At 35.7% G+C, this 14081-nt stretch overlaps 2 protein-coding genes across 2 annotated transcripts; both read left to right on the top strand.

The window, feature by feature from the left end:
- Window positions 1-2696: 2696 nt before the first annotated feature.
- On the top strand, window positions 2697-5242 carry LOC135638477 (pentatricopeptide repeat-containing protein At3g24000, mitochondrial-like). The gene has a single exon (XM_065151596.1). The coding sequence runs from the start codon at window positions 2838-2840 to the stop codon at window positions 4515-4517; it is 1680 nt and encodes a 559-aa protein (XP_065007668.1). The 5' UTR covers window positions 2697-2837; the 3' UTR covers window positions 4518-5242.
- A 1357-nt stretch (window positions 5243-6599) lies between these two features.
- Window positions 6600-13045, top strand: LOC103985672 (uncharacterized). Its single transcript, XM_009403450.3, has 8 exons — window positions 6600-6890; window positions 7637-8082; window positions 8170-8242; window positions 8389-8469; window positions 8575-8638; window positions 11101-11188; window positions 11281-11365; window positions 12729-13045. Exons 1-8 carry the CDS (start codon window positions 6777-6779, stop codon window positions 12765-12767), a joined length of 990 nt encoding a protein of 329 aa, XP_009401725.2. The 5' UTR covers window positions 6600-6776; the 3' UTR covers window positions 12768-13045.
- The last annotated feature ends 1036 nt before the right edge of the window (window positions 13046-14081 follow it).

Below are 14081 nucleotides of genomic sequence, written 5' to 3'. Positions count from 1 at the left end.
TTTAAATTGTTCCGGCAACAAATTCTCATGATGGGATGAACTGTCTCTAATCTGACGGTAGATATTACTCTTCAGGAGACGAGAGGCATGAACTCCCTAAACTGGATCAAAGAATTACCCATGAAGCGTACCTGCTAGCTTATTGACAGGAAACCTCAGCAGGACCCACTCGAGGCCATCGCGTCGCGTTATCAACAGGCAAGTGGGAAGAAATATTACTCAAATTTAAATTGTTCAAAAAAATAATAATAATAACACCTCATGGCGGGACGAACTCCCTCTAATCCGACGGCTGAGATTGCTCCACAGGACAAGATGCCCATCTCGACGTTGCTTCTAGGTGAAGGAATAACATGTTGGAAGATTGACGGTTTAAATTCCTAAGATGGCATATGACCGAGATTAAGTATATCGAGATAAAATAAAAAAATCACATGACAACTATATGCGCATTTGAGAACCTTTTAATAATATATTAATTATAACCATCTAAGTAATGGAAGGTATGGTAAACCAAATATTTTTGGTCTAGTCAACGTGATGATGTGGTGTAGGGCACCGGTGACATGGCGCTCAACCACATGTCAAGCTTCCATTAGATGTATACATCAAAAATTATTCTTATTATTTATTTTATATTAGTTTGTAGAGAAATCAAAATTAATTTTATATTAATTTTATCATTTTTACATAGTTTTTGACCCAAGTGATTTTAATATCATCTTAAATAGAGTAAAAAAAACAAGAATTCAACCTTTTAAATATAAAATTAGTAAAATAAATATTTTAGTAGGTTAAAACGATAAAAACGATTATTTTGTTTTCTAAATCATTTTCAAGTTTTCCTTCAAATTTGAGATGTTTTTATTCTATTGCTATTTTATTTAAAATATACCAATAGTATTATTGCATCATGTTTTATTTTATATTCAATAATTTGATTTGATTTTTTTGTATTTTTATAATTATTTTAAGATAAATTATATTTTTTTTTAATATTTTATTACTACAAATTGATATATTAACAAAAAAAATTATATTTTTTATTCTGAATCTTTCTAACATTTTGGTTGATTAAATCGATTCAAATTGATGCAGTTGAAAGTGTTGATCTAATTGAATGAGTCCCGAAAGAAAGATAAACAAGTAAAAGGAGAAAAGGATAATTGAGGATATTTTTGTCCTTACAAATTAAATCGGTTCGATTTAAACTGTTGATCTGATCGAACCATAAAAGCGAAATGAGGAAAAGGACAAAAAGAAAGTGGTAGAGGAGATTTTTGTCCAATTATAAGTGAGAGAAAACCGTGCATTCCACGGAAAAAAAAAGGTATAGCTCCAAAATTCCATAATAATCAAAAAAGAATTTTAAACATTATAAATAGAAACATAATTATAATATTACAAAACTATTTTTCATGAATTAAATATCAATAACTAGTATTTTTAAATTTAAAATTTTAATAAATTACGAATAATTAAGCTAAAATCATGTGAACAAATTTCAGGTCAGAGAAAATACATCCTGAATTATTTAGAATAGATATATAATCAATAAGATTAAAAACTATTTTTCATGAATTAAAAATTTTATCCAAGTCAATAATTTCAAAGTAATACCTAAAAGTACTTGGAAATTTGTGAATAAACAAATAAAAATTTAAACTTCAGAATAGTTCATTCTAAGCAGAAATATAATTAAAAATATTTAAAACACATTTTCGTGATTAAAAGTATTATTCAAGTCAATAATTTTAAATTAATAAATATAATCACTCAAAAATTTCGGAATAAGTCAATAAAATTTTGGACATAAGAATAGTTTATTCAAATAGAAACATAATCAAGAAGGCTTCAAAATATATCTTTATGAATTAAAATTTATATAAGATCAATAACTACATATAAAAATTCTCATAATAATTGCAAATACACGAAAATCACAGAGTTGCCATTCTAATTATGCTGAACTCTTTATTTAAAATAAAAATATAAACTATTTCTATATCAATTAATTCAGATAAAAGTCCTGTAATACATAAAAATTTCAGATAAAAAAATTTGAAATAGTTAGAAGATAGAGAGATCAAAATATAATTAAATAATAATTAAAATTAAAATTTATTATAATAATTAATCTAAATTTTATGTATTAAATATAAATATCATAATAAATAATTTCAAAATTATAGAATAATTTATACAAATTATAAGTCAGATTATGCAAACCTTTAACTGTAAAAATATGAATTTATATATAATAACATATTAAGATTCAGAGAACCTATCATTTTGATGATTGTCTGCACCTCTTCACTTAAACAATAGCCTTGTTCCATTATGATAAATAGTGAAGATTTTGTCAGCTCAACAAGTTTAGGATTCTGGTAATATAATTTTAAAAATAATTTTTAATCAATCAAATATTATCTATTTATTAATTTAAAAGAGTTTATTTAGGCTTAAAACTCTTTTTTGGATCATCCTTCACCAAATTTAATCATAAAAATTGAATATTTACTTATGATGGAATATTTCGTAATTCCTAATTATTTTTATATTTAAATTTTTAGAGACTATATTCTTCCCTCCTAAAAAGAAATATGATCTTAAATTTAATATTACCAGAATATTTCTGATATTATTTAAAACAGAGACACCGTTAAAAAACACACACACACACACACGCACTCTTTTCCAGCGAACAGAAATCCTAATTTTAAGGGACGATTGAGGTCACACTCAAGCTCCGACCCATCGTCGTCTCAAGAATCCTTTATTGTACGTGGGAAACGAACATCTCCGGGGGATCGGTTCGCCTTCTTCGTTTCTCAGTAATGCCGGCGGCCTCCTTCCCGCCGGCAATGGACCCAGCCCGCCTCCATGCACGACTCATCAAGGCCTCCTCCACCGACCGCGCCCTCCACAACAACCTCATCACCCTCTACTCCCTCTCACCTTCCACACTTCCCTCCGCCCTCCGCCTCTTCCGCTGCCTCCCCTTCACCCCCACCGCGGCCTCCTGGACCGCCATCATCTCCGCCCATTCCAACGACCCCGCCGCTGCCCTACGCCTCCTCGTCTCCATGCTCCGCCGCCCCAAGATCCCCTCACAGGCCACCCTTTCCGCCCTCCTCAAGACCCTCTCCTCCTCCCTCCCATCGTTTCTCTTCTCCGGCCTGCAGATCCACGCCCTCGCCCACAAGATCGCCCTCCCTCGCCTCCCCTTCGCTGGCTCTGCACTAGTCCACTTCTACTGCAAAGCCCGCCGTCCGCGGGATGCCCTCAATGCGTTCGAAGAAATTTCTGATCAAGATGAGGTTTGTTACGGTGCGTTGGTCGTTGGTCTGGCGCAGAATCATTGTGCGGCCGATGCCTTAAGTGTCTTTGCCACAATGAGGTCAGACTCTGCTGTTTCGTCGACAATGTATAGTGTATCTGGCGCCTTACGTGCAGCGGCTCACTCGGCCGCTCTAGAGCAGTCAAGGATCATACATGCTCATGCAGTTGTTGCTGGACTGGAGACCAATTTGGTGGTCAGTACCGCCCTGGTTGATGCTTATGGGAAATCGGGTATCGCCTCTGATGCTAGGAAGGTGTTCGAGGGAATGGTAACTGATGCTAATCTAATCATGTGGAATGCAATGCTAGGGGGATATGCACAACAGGGCGACTCCGAAAGGGCAACCCAGTTGTTCAATGAGATGTTGAGACAAGACTTTCGGCCTGATGAATACACCTTCCTTGCACTGCTCACTGCGTGTAGCAATGCTGGGTTGGCTGATGAGTCCGAGAGATGGATCGAATTGATGACCTCTCGATATGGGGTTGTGCCAGGACTTGAACATTACACATGCTTGGTTGGTGTGATGGCTCGTGTGGGGCGTCTGGCGGATGCAGAGCGCCTTGCCTTGACAATGCCGTGTGAGCCTGATGCAGCAGTCTGGCGGACGCTGCTTTCTGGTTCTGTAGTCCATCATGCAGTGGATATGGCCACGGTTGCTGGCCGGCGGCTCTTAGAACTTGACCACAGGGATGACTCAGCCTATGTCATGCTGGCTAATATATATTCGTCAACAGGGAAAATGGATGAGACAGCCAAAGTTTGGACAGAGATGAGGGATCATGGAGTAAAGAAGGAAGGTGGCAGGAGTTGGGTTGAAGTGAGGGGCGAGGTGCATGTGTTCATCGCAGGGGATAGGAAGCACGAAAGGATGGCAGAGATACATGCCAAGCTGATGGAATTGATGGAGGAAGTCGGCAAACTGGGTTACAAAGAGACGGATGAGGACCTTTGGTACCACAGTGAGAGACTAGCAGTGGCATTTGGAGTAGTGAGTGGATCAGTGCCAAAGGGAAAGTCACTGAGAGTGGTAAAGAATTTGAGGATATGTGGTGACTGCCATGAATTTTTCAAGTATGTGAGTAGGGTGATTGGTAGGGAGATTGTGGTGAGAGATGTCAACAGATACCATATGTTTCAGGAAGGATGTTGCACGTGCAAGGACTATTGGTGAGTTTGAACTTGGTGGCCTCACTAAAAGAGTGTAGATGATGGTGGTGATTAACACCACAACATCACCACCACTATAAGCTTAGTGCTCTCTGTTGTTGAGGTGGACTTTAGGAACACAACGGAACAAGCAAAGGAATCATATATATTCATCATACTACTAGTTATTTTGTTGACTCCATAGAAGAGTCTGTCGCTCAAAATAAGCTCCATTGATATTTCTGTACGTGATTTTGAATGCCTTGGACAAGATGACTCTAATGATAATTCTCTGAGACACTGGAATGGGGATAGTTTTTAGAGACGGAAGGTAGTGTAATAGCCTCAAAATATATGCTAAGACTCTGAGACTGTGACTATGAGAGCATCTGCCAAACTTGCTACAAACGCAATCCCGAGACTCATTCAAGAGCCAGACTGTTTTCAACTGGTTGGCAGCATCAATTCCTCGAGACCTTTGCATTCTTATTTGGGTGTTCCAAGTGCAGGCATCTCCAGCATATAATTCTTCATGCCGAAGTTGAGGCTGTCAAGGAAGGACCTTAATGTACCTGCCTGGTATGATGATAGCCAAGGGAATCTTGAGGGTCCTTCTCGTTTTGCCTTATGTGTAGATGCTTTTAGAATTTTTCTCGGAAAAGAAAAAGGAATTATTTGGAATGAGATGCTGTACTTCAGAATATTACTTTTATTTTATTTAACTCATCAATCGCTGTTTCGTTTCGTTCACTCAATCTGTTTTTTATACTCAAAATGAAAGATAAAAGGTAATTTTGTTAATTTTTATGAAAAAGCAAAAAATAATAAATACATCAAAATTTATGGACATTAGTAACTTTTTCATTTGGTAATGTCGGGTTGTAAATAATGATAACAAAATCTCAAAAATGTAATATTGAAGCAAACCATTTTCATATTTATCTTTTTAAATATAAATTTAGCATATGCATTCCTATAGAACATTTTTGGATAGATGTTATACACGTAAGGGGTACTAGAATCGTTTGTTTCAATTCTGTCAAATTTAAAATTGAAATTATATCAAATGATTCTGATTCATGGTTTCGGTTTGGGAATTGATAATTTTGATTCCAAACCAGATATATAGGTAGATGGTGATAATGCGTGCATAGTTCAACATGAGAACAGCCTCTCATCTTCTCTTACCCCTTCCTTGAGGGTAACCCCCACTCGAGGCGGAGGAAAGACATGCATGATCTGGACAAGTAGGAATTTGAAGGAGAAGGGGAGGATAGTGGTTCGTGGTTGCGACTCATGAGAGACAATGATGATCATTAAAGGTGATAGCTTGGAAGGGGCAAGAGAAGATGAGAGGAGGGAAGGAAAGGGATTACCTTCTGCTTGTGGGGAGGAGAAGGGGAAGGGGAGTGTGGCGGTTGATGGCTAGGACTTGTAAGAAGTGATGATGTCTGAGAGATGCGAGAATTTGGAAGAAGCAATGGAAGATGAGAGGAGGGAAGGAAAACAATGGCCTGCCACTCGAGGTAGAGCAACGGCATGATCTAGACAAGTAAGGAGAAAGAGGAAGCAGAGAGTGGTAGTCCTCACGAGAGAGAGAGGTGAGGACTTAGAAGAGCCTAAAAGGCAACAAAAGATGAGAAGAGGGAAAAGAAGCCATGGAGCATTCTTTGGGTTATATATATATATATATATATATATATATATATATATTCTCCCTGTTTGGCTTCGAATTGAAATTGAACCGGAACCATCGATTTTGGTTCCGGTTCGAAGTTATAGAAATCAGAACCAAATAATTAGAAGCTGGTTTAGGTTCGATTCGGGAACTATTGACTAGAGGTTTAGTTTTAATTTTTAATCGGTTTGATTTGTATTCAAATCGATCCTAACTACTTCGAGGGGTCTATTATTTATTATAAATTTTATAAGGACAGGTACCCTATTTCAGAATTTGTAAATACCATATGTGGATGATTCTTCATTTTTAGAATTTGGTCTATTTCCGTGTTGCTTCGGGGGTATTATTGGAAACACGACATGGCGACCGAGTGCCGTGCTGTTTCTTCGGTCCCCTCACTATTTTGGTCGCTATTCCCCGGTCCGGTTTTTGTGGTTCTCCCTCCCTTTTTTATGTTCTCCTTTCCATATATGCCACAAACCGGTCGAAGGCGTCGCCGGAAGCCATCTTCTCGCTCGCCACCGCGTATCAGCGGGTGGTCCGAGATTTAGGGTCAGGGTTGGGGCTTCGATCGCCGGATCCCTCGCCCACGCTGCCGGGGCGATGCCGTTGTGGAAGGACAAGGTGGCGGGGAAGCTGTCCCGGCTCCTCGCCGAAACCCCCTCGGCCCCTTCCCCTCGGCCCGTGGATTCCGCCGTCGCTCCGCCGGAGCCGCAGGTGATTCTGCTTGATCCCTCCTGTCTTTATTCTTGCTTTCTCGTTACCGTTAGTGGTTGGATCTGCTCTTGGTTCGTGTTGTTTAAGATTCTGATGGCACATTGCATTGTTTTCGTTGTATCATTTTGGACATCTACTAATTGGTATGTCTTCCTACCAGACCGTTTCCTTTATCTGTTCTGTGAACCTAATGTTATGCTAAATGGTCGGTTTTTCCTTGTTTGATGGGATGAATGTTGTATCTTGGAAGCCTGAGAAGGGTGATCGTCCTTAAGAGAGATGATTTCCTACCCAGTTTTCCGAACTCACGTGGATCTGAGCCCTTTTTTAAACTACTAGGTGATTGTTCGTCAAGATAATCAATGACATTGCAATCCGAGACACTGGATATCATATCTCGAAATGTAATGGGAGACAATTGACATGAGAAATATTTCACACCAATGGCTTGGCAATACGTGGATCCCAAATTATTCGAATCACGACTCTCAGCTAGGCTGAGACATGAAAAATCTAGGCTCATGCAAGAAATCACTAATACTTTAGCCCTTTTTCCAAGGTTCAGAGTACGTTTGTATCCTTATCAGTTGTGTAATTACAAAACTAATAATTTAGAAGATGCATTTTTTCAATAATTTTATAATAATTTATTGAATATGGGATATCCATTTTGATGCAATTGCATGCTGCTTTATCGTATTGTCCAAATGCATGGTATGTTTAGCTTATATATTTTTTTCTTGCAGGAAATTGGTTCACAAGAATTTGTTTCTCCAAAGAGATCTTCTTTCTTTTCACGCGTTTTTTCTCTTCTGAACCCAGCAAGTTGTGGTATCGATGCAAGTGAGCGAAAATCACCTACTAATTCATATGGTGGCAGTTCGTCATCACGGAGAAGACGGAAATTAAAATTTTTTGCACAGAAAGATAGATCACCTAATTTTCTTGAGGAAAGTGTACCACGAAGTGAGAGTGATGCAGTATCTGAGGGTTCAAAGAGAAACATGGACCATTTCTCTGACAATCCCAATGGCTCTCACATACTTGACAAAGCTTCTACATCACATGACTCTGCTGAATATCTTTGTTATCTCACAGACAAGTCTGTATTCATGTCTGCCATCCTTTTTGAGTTTTTTGGGTCATGTTTGCCTAATATTGTGAAAGGGTGCCAATGGATTCTTTTGTATAGGTAAGATGTTGCAAAGTCTATTGTTTGCAAGTCTCTGTTACTCTCATTGATTCTGATATATGTTTGCTTTTTCCATATGAAGGGCAGCACATGGAAACATGGAATATCACTTCACACGCTTCTTCGTAACAGTATTAACCTTCCAGGTCCATGTCTTTTGGTAAGTTTATATTTGTCTGCTAGTTTCTTCTGGTTGCCAATCACTTTGATTGAGAAAACTACTAACATCTTCATGAGGTATTTCAACCATTTATCTGTTTCACCCTGGGGAATGTTTCTCGTGAAATTGATTTTCTTACTTGCTAGATTGTTGGAGATATGCAAGGTGCTGTATTTGGTGGCTTTTTTGATGGCCCTTTAAAGCCTGCACCTAAAATGAAGTACCAAGTAATGCTCCACAAACTTGTCACAATGAAACACATCTTCTTGTAAAATCTTTTTATGTTGCTTTTGTAATTTCTCAAGTTTGATTATCATCATACACTTGGGCAGGGCACAACTCAAACCTTTGTGTTCACTACAATTTATGGGGAACCAAGGCTTTTCAGAGCAACTGGTAATTGTTTCACTCATGTACATATTTTAAATATGCACAAGTATTTATATTTTCCAAGCTCTTTTTGGGACCATAAGGAACTTTTTGGTGTTATAATTGATGATGTTTTTCTGATTTATTAGCAACTAGGAGATATCCTTTTGAAAATACCAATATTATATGTCTGGAATGGTATATAGATCATTGATAATCCTGTTTAGTCTTGCTTAACCACTTCCAGGACAATATTGACTATTGACATTACAGAAAATAATTCTGTACCTTCCCATCCTGTTGTTTTTTCTGTTGACTAATGCCTGACATTTTCCAGTTTGATTCACTTGAAATGCTCTCAAAAATTAGATTCTACCATTGTCAAAGTTGGTGATATTTTTGGATCAAATAGTTAGCTGGTAATGGATCTACACACATTTTTTCATTACTACTTGTTAAAGATGGTAATGCCATCTAAGCACTGACAAAGTAGACCATCATCATGGTTTCTTTGTTAAAAAGAAATTTGGTTGTCACAACCAAGATTGTGTCAGTGAGTTAGTGGTTTATATTTTTCTTGTTTGGACAGCGGGCCAGCAACTTTTTGTCCACTTTGTAGTCAAGCTAACAAAGTTGAGATTGTTCAATTTATGAGGTCCCCAGTTGTAATTTATTGATGTCAATGTCTCTGCATGGATGGTCTTACAGTCAATAGGGGCCAATAACATGTATGAAAGTTTTAGGACACTGTTTTCTTAGGAAAATTTGTAAGAATCAATTTAAGCCTCTGAGGTTTTAAAAACTGGATCAAGCAGATAGCGATGAGCATAATTATCATTTGAAGTTCATAAAGCTCACTCAACATCGACCAGCATATTTGATATAGTTTACCCAGTAGCTTCATGGGAATCTTGGGTACAAGTTTTTGGATGCATTAAAAGTTAGTGCTTTTTGGCTTCTTGTTATGTTGGTGTTTGCTTAGAAATTAGTGCATTACAGATTGGCTTTAACTGGTTTAGAAGTCATCATGAAGAAATTTATATATAGTGTAAGATGTATTTTAAATCAAAAGGACTTTTTTCACCATTTTTTATGCTACTTAAAAAAATGACCTATTTAATTTTTGAATTATTACATCCATTGCTGGGTTAAGAAATACTATTACTTCCTCACAGAAGCACGTCAATGAAGAATACTTTTTTTTGCTACCTTATACAATTCTGTGCCTATCTGGAATCTTTGTCCCATTAAAGTGCTTTAATTTGACCTGCCTTTAACTCAGTAGTCACATATACTGAAGTTTATCCAGTGTGTTATCTGGGTCATGGTTCACCATTGTAATGTATATCCTGAAAGAAGGATAGAAGAAATTTGTCCCATGCATAGTTCGAAAGAGAGTCAAAAAAATATAAAATATAGAATTCTATCTATGATTCTATTTAATTTCATATTGCTGTCATTCTCAATATTCCTTTCTACCATCTGTGGTTTCTTATTTTTATTTTCATTTTTTTCATCTCTTGGTATGATATATTTCAGTTTGTGTTTGTACTTTCCATTCACTGCGGACCAAACATGATCCTTTATGTAGTCTAATTTGGGGTTATATATTTATTTTTAACAATACCTTAATTTATTGTGCATAGCAATTGCCCAAGTTTTGATGGCAACAGTTTTCATACACAGATCATACATATTTAAAGGTCTTTATCACATTTAGTATATCTACTAGTTTATGAAGTGTTCTCTTGTACTTACTAGTACTACTCAAGGTTTGCAATTTCCACTATTGGTATGTCAAGACTCGGACTGGTATCATATGGACCACTATCGTATTGGTCTACTTTTATGTACCAAGTTTTGAAAAAAACTTAAAAAGACTGAAAAACAAAAAAAAGAAACTATCTGGTGCAGGGCCAGTTTAGGTGGTATCGACCTATACGGACCTATGGGATACATCTTTGGTAGGAGCATACCACCCAGTTTGCTTGGTAATGTCTAGGTAACCTATCAGACCTGTAAATATTGTCCATACCAAATCATACCGAATGGTGCTGCGGACATTGCTCATACTAGTATATGTACTAGCTTCTTGTGTACCAGATTATTTAGATTCAAAGGTTTCTATCATATTTGTAATATCTGCTTTTCTCTAATATAGTAAATATTAAATATTTCTGTGGTCTATGACTATAAAGATAAGGATTATTTTTCTTTTTGAAATTAAATTATCTAAAAACAATTGACATCAATATAGTTGAGGATGCCAATATAAAGTTGCTCCTTTACAACCTAATTGCTAGTGTTTGAGTTACAAACCCCACATATCTGCATGCAAGAGTAAGATTAACCATCCTTTTAGTAATAGTATAATGTAATAACATTGAATTGGAGTATGCATATTTTGATGAAGATAAAATGAAGCAAATGTATTAAGCATTGTTAATTCTTAATTGTATACAACAATAATATTGGGACATTGCTTGTAGGTGCAAATAGATACTACTACTTGTGCTTGAATGATGTACTGGCATTTGGTGGGGGTGGAAGCTTTGCATTGTCCCTTGACGAAGATTTGTAAGTAATGTGCTTTTAGCTTGTCTTTATGAAAAATTTTAAATTGAGCAGACTGTTGGAGTCAATTTTGGCTTTCCTTTTTGTTTGAGAAGGTTACATGGAATTAGTGGCCCATGTGAAACATTTGGAAACTTATGCTTGGCTCATAGTCCAGAATTCGAATTGAAGAATGTTGAGGTAATATTTAATAACGTATCTATGATATCTTTTGATGCCTTCAAACATCCAAAGAAGTTCCTACTATGCATGTATGTTGTTTCTGGTTTTTGATTGTATATTATATCTAAAGTTCAAATTTATGGCATTTTGGGAAGATGACATAGTTAAATATGTTATTTCTTCAAGGCTTTGCATGAAAATAGTGAAATTGTCTGCTTTTGATGAACGCAGTGTTTGGTTGAACATGATTGTTTAGACACTAGAACAGCTCTACATTTGTAAATGTGCAATGCTCCAATTGTGGATAACAGAAGAATTATTAAATTCCTGGTGCAAGGAAGCTGAAGTGAAGAAGTGAAAACAATAGCAGGGGGAAGATTGGGGATATAGACAACAACCGAGAGGGAGAGAGAGAGCGAGATGTTATAGTAGGCAAGGGCGTAACAAGCAGTCAATGCACATGTCCATTATGCTGATTAAAATATCTTTTATTGCTGCCAGTTAACATTGATTTATTTCACTAGTGGATACAAAATTTAACTTGTCACATGAATTTAGAGCTCAAACCTATCTTATTGGTCCCTTACACCTAAAATTACTTTTTCCTAATTGAATACATTAATCTTTTCTCATTTCTGCATATTTATTGGGTTTGCTGTCGATTTTTTTTGTTTGCCATGGAAATCCCTTTCAGGTTAACTGAAGTTTTAATTACTAGCATTAGCTTTTTGCCCTGAGGTTGTTGGATCTTCTTTTATTGTTTGCATTATAATATTATCCTTCTCTTTTATCACCAATAAAAAATCGTGTACAACGATATGAAGATAAAATCAGCCCCCGTATCTTTGAATTAATATTCTTCCATTTCTATCCATGTGACTAGCCCCCGTGATTTGTTCATACTTGGAGTTGTGTATTAATGTTATTTTAATAACCAGAAGTATCAAAAAATTTGAAAACTATTAGACTGATTAGGCATGCACATTTCACTATCACAAGAAGACAAAATGATGATTTTGCACCCAAGGGGAGAAGAAAACTTGGATCCTTTTAGTTAATGGATGGTGAATCTTAATGGATATGAATTGTCTACAAGAAGATTGGAAAAAAGTGTCTAGTGTGAAACCTCCTACATGAAGCAGGCTGCTGTAGTAACCAAAAACCACTAAACACTTAGTGAGAGGTGACCTGACATGCATGTAGGAATATGTGACTCAACCCTGTCATTTCAGTTGTCTTAATTTTTCCTTTATATTCAACTCTTTAATGGAAATTTTAATGTCAAGTACTCAGTCATTACTTAAAAGTTGTTTGAAGCTTCAATTTATCTATTGTTATATGTTTTTCTGTATCTGAGCCTGTTGTCATTACAATAATGCAGTTGTGGGGTTTCGCTCATTCATCTCAATATCTCACCTAAGTGGCGTCAAAGATGCTAATTTTCTGTTAATTATTTATTTAATTTCTTCTATTGAGAAGAAATACATTATTGAATTAATACCTCTGTTCTACATGATATGGTGTGCGTCTCCCAAACTGTTTCCTGTGACATGAAGTTTGTACTTTTTGCTCCATTATTTTGTTGGATCCGAAATGACATGTATCGAGTGTCTTTGTACAATGATTTTTCGGACCGAGTATCCAACCCTGAAATGTATGATATTTTCTCTTTTTTAAATATGACATTGAAGTGCACTAGCCCTGTTCTTGGTTTTGGAATCGGTAATTTCAGTTTGGAAACCGGTGATTTCTAATTTTTTACAGTCAAGAATCAAACCAAATCGAACTAGACCGTTCGATTTGAACGGAATGACAATTAGAATCGACAATCCATGTTGGTGATTCTGATTTCGATTTGAACAATCAATTTTTATATTTTTAATTAAAAATAATTTAGAGTATAAAAATATAATACTTTTTTAAGATTTAAAAATTGGATGTATGATGAGTGTAATGTTTTAGAAAAAGTTGATTTAAAAAAAAAAGTAAAATTATAAAATCTTTATTTATTTTTGGTGTCAAATGTTTTAATTATCCTTTTGGTTGATATGTCAAATAAGCTTAGTTGTCATGCTTGTTTGAGTTTCAGTTTTATTGGAAGGTTTACTTCACTAACTTCCAAATGCATCCCCCACACTAATTTGTTTGATATTTTTATAATAAAAGTACATAATATTTTTTTATACTCAAAAGATTTATTAAGCAATTCATAGGTAGAATTTTATTGGGTAGGAACATCCATACAAAATCTTTTTAGACCTTTTACTATTTAATTTACAAAATCTAACCCACAATTTCACTACTTGTGGATGACCTCACAAGAATGAAATTGCTTACTTAATTGGAGAAAAAAAAAGTTTCAAGAGATCGTAAATCTTCTTGTACATGTAAATTTAAAACATAACGAAAACACCTAATATGAAAAATAAAATAAAATAAAAAGTCAGTTGAGACACTTCTTGTAATTTATTTGCATATGCATGATCAAAACCAATTGAAAACATTTTAAACACCAAACAGTAATTTTCTAACATAATTTTTATCATTCTATAAATGTTATCCACATATGTTGTTCATAAAAAAACCCTTAAGGCAATTTTTTTTACATGGCCCAATCACTATCAGTTCAATGACAAGTAATACTCATATACAAGTGCATTTGCCGGTGATTATTTCAAATATCAATAAAATAAAAACACGACCATCAAAAGCTTGAGATAACTTTTGTCAAAAA

This window comes from Musa acuminata, chromosome BXJ3-5 (genome assembly GCF_036884655.1).
Source record: "Musa acuminata AAA Group cultivar baxijiao chromosome BXJ3-5, Cavendish_Baxijiao_AAA, whole genome shotgun sequence".
NCBI lineage: Eukaryota > Viridiplantae > Streptophyta > Magnoliopsida > Zingiberales > Musaceae > Musa > Musa acuminata.
Note: the sequence above shows the minus strand (reverse complement) of the source record. Positions and strands in the feature narration are given on the sequence as shown.

Coding starts and splice junctions, on each gene's coding strand:
- LOC135638477 (XM_065151596.1), top strand. CDS start 2,838: ATGCCGGCGGCCTCCTTCCCGCCGGCAATGGACCCAGCCCGCCTCCAT.
- LOC103985672 (XM_009403450.3), top strand. CDS start 6,777: ATGCCGTTGTGGAAGGACAAGGTGGCGGGGAAGCTGTCCCGGCTCCTC. Junction 8,083..8,169: donor CAATGGATTCTTTTGTATAG/GTAAGATGTTGC, acceptor TATGAAGGGCAG/CACATGGAAACATGGAATAT. Junction 8,639..11,100: donor AAGGCTTTTCAGAGCAACTG/GTAATTGTTTCA, acceptor CATTGCTTGTAG/GTGCAAATAGATACTACTAC.